General features: G+C 47.7%; 1 protein-coding gene across 2 annotated transcripts in view; it reads right to left on the reverse strand.

The window, feature by feature from the left end:
• Positions 1–17047, reverse strand: part of col18a1a (collagen type XVIII alpha 1 chain a) — a 71885-nt gene extending 54838 nt beyond the window's left edge. Inside the window, exons 1-2 of one of the 2 annotated variants that reach the window (XM_086219671.1) lie at positions 16892–17047; positions 16731–16792 (exon numbers count right to left, since the gene is read on the reverse strand). In XM_086219671.1, the coding sequence (XP_086075797.1) occupies positions 16731–16792; positions 16892–16902 (73 nt within the window). In that variant the 5' untranslated portion in view covers positions 16903–17047. Of the gene's footprint in view, positions 1–15827; positions 15953–16730; positions 16793–16891 lie in introns of those variants that run through there. The other variant, XM_086219672.1, reaches the window with a different exon arrangement.
• Positions 17048–19224: the final 2177 nt, after the last annotated feature.

The following is a 19224-nucleotide window of genomic DNA, read 5'->3' on the forward strand; positions in this document are numbered from 1 at the left end:
GGGACTATGGAAGAGAAGAAGGTACACTCGTTAGATAACTTTCTGTGGCTCTCAAATGAGAGATTCCACTCATGGATTTTTAAAAAGACATTATCGACTCCTGTCAGGTGATTGGACAAACCATCCGTCCATCAGCGTCATCGCTGGCTGACTTCAGCCAATCAGATCGACGCAGAAGCTGGAGTCAGTCTGTGGAAGAGTGGAAACGTCGCGTTCCAGGACAGAAGTCTTCAGAGGTGTTCTTTGCTCTACTTCAAGAGTTCTGACAGAACCGATACAGCAGCAGCAGCTACGCGAACCTCTTCAACCGCTGTCACATCGAAACCACGCCCCTGCCTCCTAAAAGGATTCTGATTGGTCCTAACCACAGCGATTCAGACACAAAAACATGACCTGAAGCCTGACGAGACGGTTTTCCACATGGCCTGACAAAGGCAGCGACCCTGCCCCCCCAGTGTGGATCAGCATCAGCCACCTTTGAGGGGGTGGAAAAGTTTGGAAACTCTTGGTTTAGATTTACTGAATAATCAGAAAAATCCCAATAGAGCCAAGTGTTGGCAGTTGGCCTCCAAACAAACGGCTGCCCTGCTGTTATATTTAGCGGTTCCCACTGGCAAAACGCCGAACGGAAGCCTGCTAATTCTGTCCAATCAGGGGAAGGTCAGTCTGCGACACATCAAGCAGAAAGAAACGCACACAAGATCTCAGTTGTCTTACTTGGATGGCGAGTTAGCAAGGATACACAGCTTTTGTCTGGTCCGAGGCATTCCCTGCTAGCTGTGAGCACTCACCAGGGTGACTTCAGTGTGTGTGTGTGTGTGTGTGTGCGTGTGTGTGTGCGCTCACCCCTCACATCAGCCACTGAGCTTATAGGCATTTGGACTCAGTGAGGGGGAGCAGGGATAAAATGAAGTCAAGACTTAGGGATGTGGTGAGGGAGAGTGGGACCGCTGCACTGTGAGTGACAGAAATCTTTTCTCAAACACACTCTCATACACACACAAACACACACGCACACACTCACACATCGTCATGTTTCATAGCAGCAAAGGGCTGAACTGCATCAGTAGATGGGAAATGTTTAAACACATTGCTAAAAATTCTACAAAATCAGTTTTCCAGACAGAGCTGCTGGCGTGGGAGCACTAAACATCTCCCTCACCTCTTCAAGAGAACCCTTCAAAATAAAATCCCAGGAAACCATCACTCATGGTTTGTTATGAAGTGATGAGCATGCAAAAGCCTGTAATCACTGGCGGGAGGGGGCCACCGGGGGCTCCCGCTCACAGCATCGTGACACAGATCTGCGCTTTTATTTAGAAGGAAATCCACAGCTCTCCGTGTTTGATGAGCATGCAGGTGAAAGGTTTTGGCCCCGACATCTAACGTGTGAAAGATCAGACGTGACTGCATCCCAGTACTCACCAGAAAGGCGATTATGCAATTATGCGGCTCAGATCAGGGCTATCGGGTAACCCTGCAGAACCCAACAGAGCTGTGTGGTCCCGCAAACACCTGAGCAGGTACACGTCTGGTTTCTCCGGGTTCGGCTCATCACTCAGGCTTCAGAGTAACCGTGGGAGAGTCCACATATTTACGGAGGTATATCGGCGTCTGGAACGACGGCGGTACGCCCCGCTCCTCCTGCAACACTTTAGTCCTGTAACTCTGACAGCGGGGCGATGGCCTCATCCAACCACAAGTAGGCTGTCCCAGTCGCAGTTCCTGCTCTAATGGGACCATCCTGGCAGCTCTGCAGGACTTCAAACACTCGCCACGAATTATCGAACCTGCACAGCAGAGGCCTGACTTCAGCCACGTGAAGCCCAATTTTCAGTTCACCAAACGCAAAATCTGAGCGTGTCCGTCCACCTCCACGGCGCTGGACTCACCAGGTGTCTTTGCTGGACAGTTTTTGCATCAGCGCCTCGATCTGGGAACCTCAGTGCCTTCTGTCACAATGTCACCTCACAGCGCTTAAGTGTGTTTTTAAGACCCAGCTTTCGTCGGACCAACAACATCAGAGCAACCCCCCCCCCCCCGTACAATGGAAAGCTGCCCGCCATCATTCCCCACTCGCTTTATCAAAGAGCAATTTGTTGTGGGTTCTCTTCACTCCGCTGTGAATCATCAGTCATGTATTAAACTCTTGGAAAGAGGCCAGTCTCTTAGAACAGAGCCCTGCGGACCCCCCACCCCCACCCGCTCTCAGACACACCTCAACAGTCCACTTTTTTTTTTGTCCTGATCTGAGACTCAGACAGGGGCCTGAGGCAGGACCTGAGTTTTAGAGGGTGGGGAAGAGCGAGAGAGAGAGAGAGAGAGAGAGCGAGAGGTTTGACTCACCCTCGGGGTTTGCATACTGTGGTGGCTAGTGTGCGTGTGTGTGTGTGTGTGGGGGGGGGGGTGTCAATCCATCAATGCGGTGCAACAACAAAACACTCCACATCACATTCTCTAACTTTAAAACTTCACAAAACCAGAGATCTGAACGTTTTGTTGTTTATTGCTCAATACATCAACTTAATGGCATTGGTCTCGATTGGCATTTACTTTAAGACACAATATAAATTCTTAACTTGATCCTTGTCATTTAAACAACAGTTACATGTAATCACTGTCATGGTATACATACATCCAAAGGAGGTTTTAACAACAACAACAACAACAACAACAAAATGTCACATTCAACAAACCGCTTCAGAATGCTGAAGTCTTTCAGTGGACCTTTTCTGGAGCTGAGAACAAGTCCGGGCCTGCGAAGGGACGGAGCCCCAACCGCTGGGGCTCCTGGAGCTAAACATGGGGATCTGATCTGAGTCCGTCTGATATTAGGAGTTACAGCTGTGGCCTTTTCAACACACAGTCCTACGCTGTGAGGCCGAAAGAACAATAATTACAAGAAATCCCAGTCGGGGGGTCCGAGGGTCGACGCGCGCCTGACTTCCTTCTATAATAAGTCTGGAACACCTGGAGGTCTCTATTAATAAGTAGCCAACAAGCTTGTGACATACTTTGACTTTTGCTCTCATTCAAATGGAATTCAGCTTGGTTCTGGGCCCGTACTAATACCTCTAATGAGGGGTTCCATTCTCTAGGGGGTGGGCATCACTCTGGCTCTTATCGATCAACCATTTCAATTCCAGAACGATATAGAAGACAATGAAACTGGTAGGTACAACAATAGGAGACCAAAATAAATTCAGTCTTTCCACAATGAATGATAAATATTTCATTTATTTATTTATATGCAAGTCCAGAATCTCGCGGAGACGTAGACCCTAACACGCTGGGGTTTCAAGGACTCGAGATCGGGGAGATTTATTTGATTGCAAACATGACATCATCACTAAAATCCTTCATTATCAGACATGAACTTTAAGACTTTAATAATCACAATAAAAAAAAACTAAAAAAAACCCTCAGGTCATCTTTTCTTCATGGAACACACAACGCCGCTGCAGCACAAGAGGCAAAGACAAACTTTAACCAGGAATTTGAGGGTAGGTAATGAAACGAGGTGGGACTGGACCTCAGACTGTGTGCTTGAGGTCACTAATCTTCCCTCTTGACCCATTTTCACTGCAGCTTTGTGGCCCATTTTACTCAAACAGAAAACCACCAAGCGCATACCAACGAGGGAGTGGTGGAGCAACCAGTCCTCCCCAGCAGTCAAAGTCTGTCATTGAACTCCACACTTAACAAAAGCGTTGTACTGATTATTTAAGCAGTATTGCATTCGTCACTGACCCACCATAAGGAGGGCCTTGACGCTGAGGGAAGCTCTAAAAGCAGCGAGTGCCTGACGCTGGACTAACAGGTGCTGGGGGGTTCCTCCCAGGTGACAGCCTGTCTGCAGCTGAGATCGACTCTTTAACGGAACTACAAAGACGTTCAGTCGAGAGCTCACCTCTGCCAAGACTCCACGGTCCCCCAACATAAACCTGTCTGGCTGGAGCCCAAACCCGCTGGACCTGTGGCTGATATATCAGCTAACAACGCTCGCAGCAGATGTGGGTGAAGGTCTCTGAGGACGCAAACTGAGTTGATATGTGGATGCAGAGATCAGACATAATTCACTTAACCCATTAGACGTGGAACACGGGATCCTCATCATTTCGGCTTGTTTGTTGATGAAAGTTGTTAAGTGAGGCAGAGACGGGCCCTTTCACACAGAGGCCAAAGGGTCTGGGATTTGGCTTGATTTCTCCTCCTTTATCTGCCACAGAAGCTGAGAAATGAAGGTTTTAGTAGCTGTTGGATAATTTATCAGTTCTGTTCAGAGGCACTGCAGTTTTAAGAGGCTGTTTTCAGAGGTGCAGCTTGTTTTCCTTTGTGGTTCACTAAGAAGAAATTGTTTTGCAGTACAAACAAAACCCCATTCAACTCAATTCACCATCTCATTCAAAATCGGATTTTTGATGAGCCTGGACAAGGCAGGTGATCTGAATCGGCTGGTTCAACCGCAGCTAGAGGTTACCATGGCGATGCCAACTGCTTAGTTGGCTCTGCAAACTTATGAGCGAGCATTTAATCGGAAGACCAGGAGCCTTCAACTCAAAGTCTTGGTGCTATGTCAAGCTAAGAAGGAAGGATGAGAGGAAGACACGTCTCAGGACTTGGCTTTTCCTCAGCGATGGTGTTCGTTTGAGAAGATGATGCTGATGAACTAAACTATAAAGTTTAAGTTCAACTAAAGCGTTTATTTTTGTTCATGATCTCAAATCCAATGTACAAATTTGACATACATGGCGATGCTGACACCTTAGGGGTCTACAAAAATACCTACTTCCTGCAGCACTTTACTAGAATTAAATCACAGTCCCAGTAATTGACATCTCGCCCTTTAGCCAAATTACCTGAAGCGATTCTAAAGAGTTGCTGTTACTCGCTGATGTTTTATCGGAATACACGTCTTTGACTGTGATTTAAATATGACAAGTGGCACACTGGGGATTGAGTCCCAGTCCCTGAGTAGCACATTACAAGATACCACAGCCACCTGTCTGAGGTTCTCTTCCCTGGGGGGCTTTTATAGAGAAAAAGCTGCACAAATGGTTGACCTCAATGCACCTGCTTTCTGACAAATCTGCTACAGACAACATTGCTTCCTTTCACCCCGAGGAGGCTTTGGTGGGGATGCATACCAAACGTGGTGTACAAAATAGAGGTGGAGCGATGGGAGACGCTTATCTTCTACAGTTACATCCTTCTCAGAGAATAACAGATGAGGACAGAAATGTCGGAACGACTCGAAAACTGACAGAAAAACCAGGAATTATTATTTCGGGATAAACGTGGCAATTTTTAACACTAAAAACTCAAAAGATTCTCCAACTTGCTGCTGCTTGTTGGCTCCATAATTCAAAAGCTACACCATGGTCACATTCCAAGACATGCTCATATCTAATAAAATAGAGGCCCACCTCTTCGCTGTCCCCTGACTAACTTCCAAGGCTATCAGCATTCTTCGGATTCTCCTGCCAGTCATGCAGGACAATTTATTGACTGACCACCTAACAACCTTGAGAGATATTCTGTTTTCAGTGCCTGATATGACTGGAAAATGATCATCAATCAAGTGTCTTTAGCTATAATTTGTCTGTGTAAATCCCTGTGCAGTCCCCCCCCCCCCCCCCCCCCCCGAAATCATAACAAGTAACAAAGGGTGAGGAAGAATTTCCCTGTCTATTAGTGCACATTCAGATATGGGTCCATCCCTAGACGTAGGGCTGGGAGACTGGGGCTTTTTATGTCAGTCAGAAGAGGAGAATGGGAGCGTGACTTCAGCAGCGTGCGGAACTATGAAGATCTTCAGATCAAACCCCAAATTAAAAGAAACAGCTTCTTTTTCCCAAACTGTTTTGAATAGATTTGTGCTATTCTAAGAACTGCAGAACGCAAATCCAACACCTGCAATCCCTCCACAACCCCAACCAACTTCTGGAGACAGATTTTTTTCCCCTCTATATATTGATTTCGAAATGAAAGTGGTTTTCCTGCAGGCGCCATAAGTGCCTGCTGTGTCTCAGAGATAATAAGAGGAATAGCCATGTTTGAGCCGCTGTTTGTAGTTTCATCCTGCTGTAATCACTCCCTCGGAACCTTTGCAAACGCTGCGCTACTGCACTTACGTTAGGAAACATGAAAACAGATGTTTGACATAATCCAGGTTGGATTCTACAACAAACAAACAAAGAAATACATAAAAAGTCTTGGAAAACATTTGAATCTTTGACTCGTAAGGAAACTCTCCTTTAGAGATCAAAAGATTTCCATTCATCATGTAAGCACACATTCAACCTGTCTCCACAGGCCGTGTTTTCCGCAGGATCTACAAAGCTGGCAAAGTTGCAGATGCTCTGAATATATGCCAAGACTGAATTTCCTCGAATACCTGTTCTCGCTCCTGAATACCTAAGTCAAGAACACCATATGTTGAAGACTTCGAGATGAAAGAATGTGTTTGCAGGTCTCATGTCTGCGTATCCATGTTGTTCAGGCAGGAATTTTCTATCAGTCTGCCGTCCGGCCGGCCCCGTCTTTTTGTCCCTTTGCTGGGTCTTTGAACCTCCGAGGCCTCAAGTGTTGAGTTTCAGCTTTGCAAAGCACTTCAAGAACATGTCAATGTGGATCAACACTCTGACAGTAAATCCGACGAAGGGGGGGGTTAAACACTTCTGTTTTTTGTCACAAAGCTTCCTCTTTGTAAAGCAGCCTCAAACCTTTGACATTTGCAGCAGACTGGAAGGAATTCCAGCGTGAGGACACTGTTAAATCAAAGCAGATAAAAGCAGGAGATGTGGGGTCCCACCACTTAGCCACCCTGTGTTGGACAATAACATATGTAACTGTTTTTTCAAGTGGACTCATCTCTTGATTGGAATTTCTTGAACTAGTTAGAGTCACCAGATTCAAAATGAGCTCTCAGCTGACGGCTCATTCTTCGGTCCTAAACCTTGTTGCTCAGCTACCAATCGCATCACAAAGATAAAGGAGACTCTGGCAAAGGCTCATCCTTTCGGAAGGGTGCTGACAAACTTTTAGCTTACAAGGGAAAAGCACCTTCAGTCACTACTGCTGGCTGGCTCATGCTTCACCCTCGGGTGACACTTTAATCCCCCTTAATGAATGGAGACAATGGCTGGAGGGGAATGACGTTATGCCTATGGCTATATCAGAGGCCCCAGGGATACAGTAGATGAAGAGAAATGAGCGCGACAAAGAAGGCTTTCATCGGCAAGACAATATCAGGGCCGTCAATTAGTCCAGGGCAGATTAGGGTCCTGGGTGCCAGAGTTCATTGTTCCCGGTCTGGGTACTTTGGCAGGAAAAGCCCACAGGTCAGGCTCGTCCTCTGTTTCAGCTTAAAACCAAGCAAAGGCATGTTATAATCCACGTGATGGGGCTTTGGTGTGCTGGTGCACCAACCTGATCTGAAGCAAATGAACTTAGTGAACCAGCAGAAAAATGTCAGGTATGTATGACTTGCATATTGAATTGAGGTGGGCGTTTCAGAAATATGAAAACTGCAGCACTCAACCACATAATCAAGGTCATGCAAGTCAATATTCGATCCTCCAGATGAGCAGGAAGACACAATCAGTGTCTCAAGAGGGGACACAAATGAAACCGAACAGGTTCTCAAGTCGTTCCTTACTGTCCTAGTGCGGCTTCTACTTTCACACAAAGAACAGAGGGGAGAAAACATGGTACCAAAATAAACATGCAACACATTGCCACAAATGTGCATATATGTGCCTGTTTTTTCTTAAAAACAAAATATGACATCGTAAAAATTGACAGGGTTATCTGCCCTTCACTTGTCATACTGCGGCTTGACGCAGCTTCCGTCCAAGCAGACAAACACAGAGCGGAGGGACGCCTCTGGGCTGCCTCTGAAACGTGTCCCAGCTTGTCCTGGAGAATCACTAGAACTGACCAGAATGATCGTGATCAGCTCCCGAATGCATCGCTGACGGACCTCGTGGGATCCGGCTGTAATTTGCAAAGTAGATTATTTTAGATTTGGGACTCGAAAGATTAATTTAGAGTCAACTGACCTTCAAATATGAACTCAGAGTGCCCTACCTGAGAAATTAAAGTCTGACTTTTATCCGAAAATTTGAATTTTTCAATGGCTTCTTTAATGGCTGCTGGCAGTGTAGTTTTTCCATCAGTTTAAAGCTTCAGGAGAACAAATCACATCACCTCAAGATGTGGCACTTAAGATTCTGCAGTGATTTGTTTTCTTACCTCCTGCTCCGACTCTTAACGTGTGAGACAAGACACAAAATAGAAAGTTGCACACAGCAAAGCCCAAATAATATGGTTATGGAGAGGAGTTGAGAAACCACAGAGTTCTGTGGAACACGACAGTGACTGAGCTTCATGGGCTGTTTCGGGCATTCAGATGTCCAGCGAGGAGGGAAATTCACTGCAAACCTTCCAGTCTGTCTCCCCCACTGACAACACCACTGTCTCTGCAGACGAACGACCCTGCAAATCTTTCACTGGCCCTTTAAATATTTAATATCCCCATGGTTGGCCTATGTTCCTCCTCTCTAAACCTCTCAATGGATGGCACTGTGCCACCTGGCCCATAACAACCACAGAGTGAATAGAGGGCACCCTTTATTGTCTGCAAGCTCATGATTCACACAACAATTAGCAGCCTCTAAGTTATGAGCAAAGCAAGGCATTCGCTTTGTAAAAATCCAGACTTAGCACTTGAACACAAGTGTTGTGTCTCATTACACCACAAGCAGACGTGTGGACAAAAGGATGATTCCACTAAGAGCCTCTGCTTCGCTAGAGAGCTGCTGTTGAGGGGCCTTCAGCTTCAGTTGCGCTAATGGCCGGAGAGACTGAAGGGTTTCAGTGAGTTTTCACGCCCAGTTGCAGTCGAGCTCCGCTTCCAGCCGTCTCGTTATCCAAGGAAGATTTGATTCATTTAGAGAAGAATGTCTGTGTACAGAATGGCTCCATACGGCTGGTTACAATCAGACTTGAGCACGGTTTGACAGAGGGAGCTACAGAACGTGCAGAACCCAAGCCGAGGGGAACGTATACACGCAGGAGTAAAGACAACCCATTTATTCCCAAATGCGATATCTAGGTACTGCATGTTAGTTCCACTTTGAAAAGTGAGATTTCAGTAAGACGAACATGTTTAGATCTCATTTTGAAGTCCAGTCCGGCCAACACTGTAATTTCAGTTTCTCCACTGGCAGAAACTTGTTCTTTTTCTGCGTATTTTTATCATTAATTATACAGCGCGCACCTGGAATGTCCACCTCTTCCGACAGGTACAGTGACGACTGGGCATGTCATGGAATCCCATACCTCAGCCTGCTTCCTGCAAGATCGCATGAAAAGTGCAGGAGAGAGGTACAGGACTCAGCAAATCCCTCTTTTGTCACAAGAGCCCTTGGCTTGATGGTAATCTCCCTGTCCCATGGGATTCTCCTCAATTCACACCCCCATGGTGTGAGATTTGTGCGGGGGGTAAAGAAGAGAAGTGCCTACGGACGTGGCAGCTCTTGAAGGACGGGTGAATGACTGGAATTCAAGGATGCCTTGAAAAGCGCCCGGCACATGAGAGTCAATCTGGAGATAAGAAGACATGGGGAGCAAAAAGAGGGATACATCACAGCAAGTGAAGTTTGAAACCCACAATGGCATTCAAAGGGGGCCTCCTGAAATCCTGAATGGACTATTCATACATTAAAAAACACACTGGGTGCTATAGCTGCTGCTTGCACTGACCAATGTGCGAACCTGATGTGTTTAAAATGTGCTCAGTTTAAGTTCGAATCTTGATAAAAATCGACTTGAATCCATCAGGCAGTGAACAGCTATCAGTGTGGGTTTCTTAGAGCCAGAAATGTAAGTGGGTGGAGGGAGATCTCCTGTTTCAGGCCTCCCTGTGTTCAGCAGGCTGTCAGTGAGGACAAGAGAGCGCTGCCTAAACCTGGAGACAACGAGGACAAAGTGCCAGGTAAATGGATCCGGTTTCCTCCGCTGCAGCCAGTTACGTCTTTGTGGTGGAAAAAGGCTGCACCTGGTGGCCATGGTAACCAGTACTCGTCCAGGCTGCTGACAAACTAACCACACAGGCTAGAAGGGAGCCTCGCTTGAAATGTTTCTAAAGGTTCTGAAAGCCTTTGGTGAGGGTTGTCTGGGTGGTCGGCGGTCTAAAACAACAACATTAACTTTTTTTTTTGCATTAATGCAACTGCTGCTGTGTTCACCTGTGACAGATCCCCTGGTGGTGGTGGTGGTGGTGGTGGTGGCGGCGGTGTGTGTGTGTGGGGGGTTACCACTTGAAGCAGCTTGCACCAACATGCTCTTCAACTCACTCAGAAACAAAGGTACCAGTGTGTATCTAAAAGGGTACCAGTGTTTGTTGTGCTTTTGAAAGACAATCGTGTGTCCCTCAGTTCACTTGCACCCTTTCTGCTAGTTAAAAGCTGTACTTCTGGCCTCTTCGGAGGCAGCGTTCTTCAGAAGCGTAGCATTAAGTACAGAACATTGTCCATGAGCAGAGCATCTTGCATTTTTCCATTGAGGATCCTGTTATTTGCAGATCAAGGCTCCACACCTCCACTAACAGCTACATGGATGACGGCTGGGAAAGACAAGCAAATAAGTGAGGGTTTCACCGCAAACAGGAAAGAAGCGCTGAGAGGTAAGAAGGGCACTCAGGGTACCATTAGTGCTGGAGATAGTCGGGTGTACGGAGCAAGTGCTCCTACAAACGCTCTCCTCTGGGAGCACAGGCACTAATTATGACATCGCTCTGTATTTTGACACTGTCAACCCGGCATTTTGACATCAGGGACAGCATGAAGGAAAAGCCCAGCGCACCTGAAACAGCAAAGTGGGAGCACATAAAGATACAAACAGCTGTCAGGAACATTCAGGAGGACGCTCGGCCCTGGAGAGCCAGCTGACTGGGAGAAAACACGCAGCGAAAGCCCTGCATCATTTACGTTCACAGAGCAGCAGGGTTTTAGGGATTTGTGTATCACAGCAAGTTTTCAGTAATAAAAATGTTTTGGTTGTCCTGCAAGTTACTTGGCTATGCTAACTTATGCTACAGACCTTCAGGTCTAATTTGCCCTTGTGACTATGTATATTTACCATTTACCATTTTCATGCGCTAACTTCAGGTGAGCGAGAGCGTCTCTGCGTTTCACTGTCATTTGCTTTTTTTCTTTTTCTTCCCCAAAGTAAAGCAGAGACCCCAAAAACCGCAGTAGAAGCACAAACAACCTGAGGTGTTGCTCCGCTAGTTTGAGGCAGGAAGTCACAACCTCTCCAAGCGCGGCCCACTCTCCCTGTCAGGTAGGATTTTCTGAGGCGATTTAGTCAAACCCAGAGACGGATTAAAGCACTAAAGCCGTGCACTCGTTGAACTTTGCAACTTCACCAGGTTGGTACGCTTGCTGTTTTCTATATTCTTCTCTCGCTCCATGAGGGTTGTAGCTGACAGAAATGATAATGACATTGACTTACACGCCACAGTTGGACTGACTTGAGGCTGTGATATGGATAAGCCTTTTAACTTCTATGGATATTCATTTCACCCCCCCCCCCCCCGGGCTTTGGTCTGTATTGCAGTCCTCATGTGTTTTAAGGACTGTCGTTAGCTCATTATTTCAGTGTGCAGCTCTAAACCCTCCATTTCCTCCTTTTTATGTTAGCGTAGCTACATTAGAAAGATCTGGTCTTACTGGTCTTTTAAGAACTGGGAAATCTCCTTCTTGCTGGTCCTGATCAGAACCAGACAAGAAGACAGACCCTCTTCTCTCCTCTGTGCTGAGACCCACGCTAGTTAGCTTAGCACAATGTGAGGTGGTGGCAGGTGGCAAAGTCATCAAATACACTTTTATCAAAAGCAGTGATTTCCTGCATTCGTGTCAGTAGGGTTGTGGTGAAATACTGTAAAAATCCCGAGTCGTCGTAACTTTACCATGAGTCACATGACCACAACTAGTTTCCTGACAATAAAGTGCAAAACAGAACACCGATCCGTCTCAAAGCGTCGGCTGCGTACGTGCAAAACCGGTTCCGACAGCGCGAGGAGGCGGGAGCTGCTCTACAATCAGGCCGTGTTTTCTGATGCACGGGTACACAACACGTCAGACTCACCAGCGGATCCAGATGGGCCTAATTAGGTAATCAAAGCAGGATGTGCTCACCGTGGTTTTCTTACAAAAACACTTCCACATGAAAGTAAACTCCAGCCCATCTAGAGCTCCTTGCAGCCTCCTTGCATGTGTATCTGTCATATAAAGACAGTTGTTGTTTTGTGTGGTCCTGTCGGCCTGTTTCAAAAGACGTGCCGGCCCCTTTGAGTCAGGACGCTCTTTATAAAACAATGTACTCGAATGTTTTATAGAGGCCTTTGAATAGGATATCGGAACTTCCGACTCGTGAGCTTGTACCCGACAGACAGTAAATGGATAAAAGATGTGTTCATCTGTCTTGACGAGTTTGTGAAAATGCAGAGAGAAAAAGAGAGAGGCGGAAAATGAGCTCCAGACCAACTTGACATGTTCGATGACCCCCACCCACAGCCAAAGATATAAACCCTGGATGAGGTTTCACGACCTCTTCAGTGGCCCAGAGTGGAGGGAGCCTCAATCGGAGGCTCCTCCTGCGAGCTCCATCGTGAGCGCGCGGGTTTACTGGCTAGAAAATCTGGGGATTAGACATCACAAGGTTCACTGAGTCAACAGAATCTGAGCACAGTCGCTCCATTTATTTCATTTGCGAGGTACAATGATCCTAACAGAGGCACTAATCTGGAAGCTGTTAACCACAGACAAAACAGACTTTTACTATTAGAGGGCCAGATATTCACAAGTGAGCAGGGAAGGAGTCCAGTGTGAGCGTCAAATGGGACTCAGCTGCTTTTACAGTGTCCTCTAATTCAAATGCACAGACGAGGCCGTCAAATTTACGCCACACGTCCACCACAGGCGTGTATGACACTCCAAGCGCGCCCGACCTCCCATGCGCACACAACTCAGTGACCACGAGCGCTACTCTTTACCGCAGGCACAGAAGTCAACAAGTGCGTGCGTGAGTTGCAGCTGTACCGCTGTACTTGCACCGTCTCTCGGTGCGTCGACCTGCTCGCTCGTTGGTCTGCTCCTGCGCGTTCGTGTGAAGCATTGGGTAGAAAAAAAGCACAGAAATGATCATTTGTCTGTGATTGGCCACATTTCCCGAAATCCCCGCCCCCTGACCCCGGTGGCTGTGGCCTCCATAACTAAAGCATGAATGTATTAAGCTAACGCGGCTGAGTCGGAGTTTGGTGAGTAAGAGTTTTATGATTTTTTTCTTTGAAACACGCCGCCTTAGCTCGAGCCGATGTTTCACACGAGCGCGCCGGAGCAGATCAAGGAGCGGGCAGACTGACACACCTCTCTCTTTGAGAGAAATCTGACTCACTGTCTGCCTTTGAGCAGATTTAGACAGTAAAATAATGGTGAAACCATCTCTGGTACAACATGGCTGGTAGCTGTGCTACCAACTGACACCCAGCTGTTCTGACAACTCAGCTAACAAACTTGAGACCAAAAACAACTGTATTCAAATTTGCAGCTCTCGTGGTGACGCACGACAGATGTTCACAGGACCGGGATTTCGGACGGAATCACAGAGCTGGACTACAAAAAATGGAATTCTTCTTGTCGGTTTGGCTAAAAGCCGGATGAAGGTTTAAACATGGAGGTTTCCTGGCTTCGCCAAAGAATTTTCTCACAGCAGCGATGACGTGGATGATGAAGATGAAGCCGACAACAACTTGACGCTGCTACTTTGCTGGTCCAGAGTGTCATTTATCAAGCAGCAAGCCTAAACACCGGGGGGGGGGGGGATCGTCAGCTGGTCGTTCTGAATCCGCTGAAACCAAGGTCGCCTGTACGGAGTCCAACAGTCTTGTTTGACACAAATCTTAAAATGTGTTGTAAACACAGCGGCCGGCTGCAGATGAGGAGGATGAAGGAGGGGTTCTGTCTGACTCCCTCTCTCCTCTTGAGAATCTGGACGGTTTCATCTCCACGTTTATTTTCAGGGAGATCCTCATGAATCATTGGAGATCACTTCCATTTAACGATTAATTTATTAAGTGTCAAGCCACATTCTTAACACTTATGTTGACATTCTTCATTCATCTGATGATTTATCGCTTAAAAATGGGAATAGAAACCAAAACTGTTTGTAATGCACCTCATGTGACAACCATCTCAAAGGGCTGCAGGGTAAAAGGAGTATCATTAAAAGCAAAGATGTTACAAAGAGCAAGATCAGATGAGGGGAAAACAGAAAAGCTTGGTCAAAAGATACGCATCTCCATATTTTCCCCTTCTCAGCTCTCATGAGGGGGACATTTATGGTCTCTTCCCAGAAAATAAGTAGAGGCTCGTCGGACGTTTTTGGTTAAACGTCTTCAAGCTAACGTGCCGTATTGGCTGGCGACGGATCTCGTCTGAGCGTGAACGTGTGTGAATGGCTTCAAATTCTGGAGAGCGCGTGTTTGTTGGCTCCCACGAGGTTTTGCTGGCTCAGCTTGACACAGTCTCGTCACCTCCTTTCTCTCCGGCAAGTTAAAGAGGATATTTTGTCCTGACTTCACTCAAAGTTGATTTACAGCACAGCCGATCCATCACATCCCATCAGCGGCTCTTCTGCCTCCAAGAGGAAACTGCTCTCACACTTCTCTTGTCAAAACTGGTTTCCGCTACACGCTTGGCAGAGCCTGACAGGGCCTGAGTTAGCCTGAGTTACAATCCATCATCAGCTTTAATTAAAACGCTGGTGCTATCGCTAAAAATGATAGAGACCAGGTGAGGTTTCCTGTTAGCGCAGTGGGTCACAGCCCATGACAGAACCGTACAGACGCGATCCTGCACCCCTCCTGGCCACGGTGTCAGGACCGCTGTCTGGTGCAACAGCTTAAAGCAGCAAAACCAACATTGCAAATAAGTGTTTTGGTGCGTCTGATTTACTTTGATTCAGTAAATTTGAGCAAACCAGAAGCAGACAGGGCTCCTTTTTTTTTGTAAACAACTGCAGAACATAACAACCCCAGCAGCAGGTGACGCTTGTATATTCATACGCTGACGTCGACACAACTTAGTCCCGCCGAGGAGCTACAGCGAGTGAAGAGAACCATGACCCAGCATTACCTCAGTTCTGCTAGTACTAGTACTAGAACTTTGCACAGACTTGCCTGCTTTTAGTTAGAGGTTGGTTGTAGGATCCAGGCAGTAGATGGTATTTTCTTTTGAAGCCAGGATTCGTCAGTTAGACAATTTTTTACACATAGCACCTTTAAATAGTAGTCGTTATCCATTCTCAGCATTTTGGAAGCCACTTTCATTTAGTGCTTCTTCAAAAGTTTCAAATGGCTTCCCTGTGGCCCTCAGGCCATCACGCCCCTGCTCTGAATAAGAGGAAACCCCAAACCAGCTGTGATTTTTAATGTGGCATCTAATTCAGCCATTAAATAGCACAGTGGGGTGTCCCCTTACAGCCGGTCCCCTCCCCCCACCCTCATCCTGCTCCCTTCAGGCAAAGCTACACTGGGTGCATGTCAAAGATCACATGACAATAGGGATTCCTGACCCAGCCGGGGACTGGAGATGAATCAGGCCTGAATTCAACCACGTAGCCGAGGCGCCGCGCTGCAGGCGGAAAGGCAGACCTTTTCAGCCCTGGGCAGGTTCCTCCTGCAGATACTCCTCATTGTTACTGATCAACTCTTTATAAATTTGATGACCGATTAAGTGAAAGAGGAAGAAGAAGCAAACCTGTGCATTTAGAAAGGCTGAACCAACAGATGGCAGATGAACGTCGCATCAAATTGGGACGACGGATGAGCTTCAGCCGGTTAAACCCACACTCTTCTGTGATTTACTGCTTCATTTCTACTCTTCCACCGTCTGAAGTGCTGCTTCAACAAGTTTGTCTCCTCCCACAGCGCTGCATCTCACATGCAGCGCTCTGTCAATCAAATATTCATCAACATCCTCTCGGATTCCTCCGGCTATCATCTGACAGCCACACAGCTCTCCAACACAACCTTTACGAAATTAAATGTAGGACATTGAAGATGAATTATTCAGCAGCCGAGGAGGAGGAGGAGGAGGAGGAGGAGGAGGAGGAGGAGGAGGAGACGTCTTTCACTCGGCCGACCATGACTGTTGGCATCTTCTAGTACTGCAAAGATGGAAGGATACAAGCTTTTCTGCTGAGGCGCAGCCTCGCCTGCTCAGACAGGACTGGGATGGGACCCGCATGAGGACTTTGGACTTGAGAAACACTGTAAACAATCACTCTGACCTCCTGATACTGGTCACACCGCCATGTTCTACCCCTGAATCCTAACAATGAGTCCCTGCAGCCTCCTTGTAACCATGCAGCTCGGTGTTCCTGCACCACCTGAGCCAAAGAGCCCAGCTGACGCATCCCAAGCAGATCCTAGGCTTCCACCAGTTCATCATTAGTGCACAAAGAGGGACGGACAACGCTGAACCTGCCAAGGTCGTGGAGCCGACTTCCTGCTCCCACCAGCCCATCAGTCTGGTGCAGATGCAGGTGATCCTGCTGCTTCTCCCCCAGCACTGAAGCGCAGGATAACTTCCACGTACACGTGACTGAGAAGAAAACTTGGATTGACTGTTGAACGTTGTCAAGGTAGTGGTTGGTCTTACCCGGCCATTGCGCTGCAGCCAGGCTGACCAGAATGAGGAGGCTCTCCGGCCATGAGGAACACCTGCGGAGGCAGCAAGCGGTCACAACTTTATCGCGCTACAAAAAAGAGAGAAAAACCCCAACAAGGAGCTGCAGGAAAGACAGAAGCGACGGAGAGTACCTCATCTTCATCTCTTCTTTCCCTGGAACCCGGAGGAGAAGCTACATGGACTGGTGAGTGGAGGAAGAATCCTCAGCGCCGCCGCTGCCGCGCCGCTCCAACAGCTGATGGACGCCGCTCCGCGCCGGAGACTCAAGTGACCTGCAGCAGCAGCGGCGGCGGCAGCAGCGGGAGGGACTTCCGCCGGGTCCTAAAGACCTGCGGCGCCTTCCCGCGCACCTCTCCGGATGACGAGGGGCGTCATTACCCTCCCACTGCGATTGTAGTCGATTCACAGTCCTCATTACTCAGCATCGATGATGAAACAACTGCTGGTGTGAGATTAATGTTTTTGTGATAGCGACAAAAGCCACTAATTCTAAAACCACAGTGTTACATGCATTTTTCAGAATCTAAAATGTGTAAATGTCAACTTGTTTGATGACGTCAACATCTGTAAACAGCAGATATCAACCAGAATCCGTGGTGAAATATCAGCGAGGACCCTGCCTCCTGCAACCTTGGTCTCTACAGTAGGGGATGAGGGCCACGAGACACCACACTCTCCTTGAACACAGTGAGAAGGCACTCAGGCCTGTTGAGGTTGGTGCCTCTTCTCAGGCTTGCCTGCCAGGATGAAGTGATCTCCCGTCCCTGTGTTGACTCAGGCAGGAGTGGACGTGAATAGGTGGAGAAAAACAGAACTACAAGACGAGCTGTGCAAACTGAGGCACTCCACCGGAAAATCTCCTGTCATTCAGGCACAGTTCACACTGTCACTTCCCTCTCCCGCTGCACAAGAGAGGGCTTGACAAGCTCATCGAGTCGCTGGGGCCGTATTTACTTTGGTGTATGCAGCTGAAATGGAAGGCAAAGGTGAGGTCTCCCTCCTGCTGGGGAGGAACGGGTCATCCCCTCAGGTATGTTTCTCTTCCTCCAAACCACAAGTTTACTTTTCATACTCAAGAGATGAAAAATCTACAAACACGTTGTTCTGGATGGACTTCTGTGAATAAGGAGTTGAACGCGGGAACAATTGGGTATTAACCCTTTCACACGCAGCTGCAGCTTTGGGCCACAGCGGTTGTCATGTTGCACCTACAAATGAAGGCCACTAGAGGGGGACACTGGCGTTCTCATCAAGATGGAAACCTGCTGTTGGTCCTGTCTTGGGGTTGAGGAGTCCAGTCTTTGCAGATTCTGACAGATTTTCTGTGTTTGCATGATCACAAGCTGTTCTTGTTGTTGTCAAACTGTTTCATCTTCTTCATGTGGGGTTTCTGCTCTTCGTGATCGTGGTGGACCGATGCACTTCATGTCTTAAAGGTGCGTTCGTCTTGAAAACAGCGAGCAAGCAGAAAAAAGCTGCTGAATTGTCCCCTAAAACCTTGTGTCCTCAGCTTCGGTGGCAGATTGAAACGCTGAATGGAAGACACGACAGAAATCTTCCAGCAGTTGCTGGTCTCTGCTCACCACTGATCCTCTCTTAAGAATCCATAAACTACACCTAAAATGGCGTGCATGTGAGGAGGTGTTCTGGTGGATCTGTCACATCAGGTGTCAGCACCACACAGCCTGAGCTGGCGTGTGTTGGGCGGAGTCCTGTGGCCTGGTGCGTCCATCTCTTCCGCACTCGCCGCTCCATCTGAGGGCCTCCGGGCGACTGTCTCAACATGTCCACAGCGCTGCGATCGTCCGCCGTGCTCACATTCCACTGTCAGGGAAGAGAGAGGAAAAATTATCTGTTAAATGCTGGGTTGCAGTGTAACCTTACAGAGAGCAGGGCGGGGCTTGTTCCACTCACGCGCTGCTCTGTGACGACAGCAGGACGTGGATGAGCGTGAATGTCAGACACCAAGTGGGTGTCACGCTCCTGTTTGGGGTTTTTGTGGCAAAATACCATCGCTTGCAGGACGGAACATGATTTAATTCTTCAAATGGAACCCACAGACAGATAGAAATAAACGAGCCGATAAAGAGCTCGAAAAGAGGCGGGTCCCAGGTGTGCTTCGGACTAACGTCAGGTACTGCTCCGGCGTCCCTCGGTCACATGACTTAAGAACTACTTAGCGAAACAAATGATGCATTGTACCATTCTCTCCAGGTCACACGGTGTTGGGAAAAGATGGGGAAAAGTCCTGTACTGATGTACCTGGTACTTGTTTGGAGTCCATAGGTCACATGACCCGGTAGCTGTGGATAAACAGCAACAAATCGGGGTATGAACAAGCCTCAGTAGGAATGTCATGAAGCAAGGTCAAGGTCAAAGGCAGTGTTGTGACCCCCCAAGGGCCAATTTGTTTTACAGCCAGGAGATCATACACACATGAACAACTAGAACGTATAAATCCCTA

The sequence above is a fragment of the Aulostomus chinensis genome, chromosome 12, assembly GCF_037954235.1.
Source record: "Aulostomus chinensis isolate RoL2024-O1b breed Wild chromosome 12, RoL_Achi_v1.0, whole genome shotgun sequence".
Lineage (NCBI taxonomy): Eukaryota > Metazoa > Chordata > Actinopteri > Syngnathiformes > Aulostomidae > Aulostomus > Aulostomus chinensis.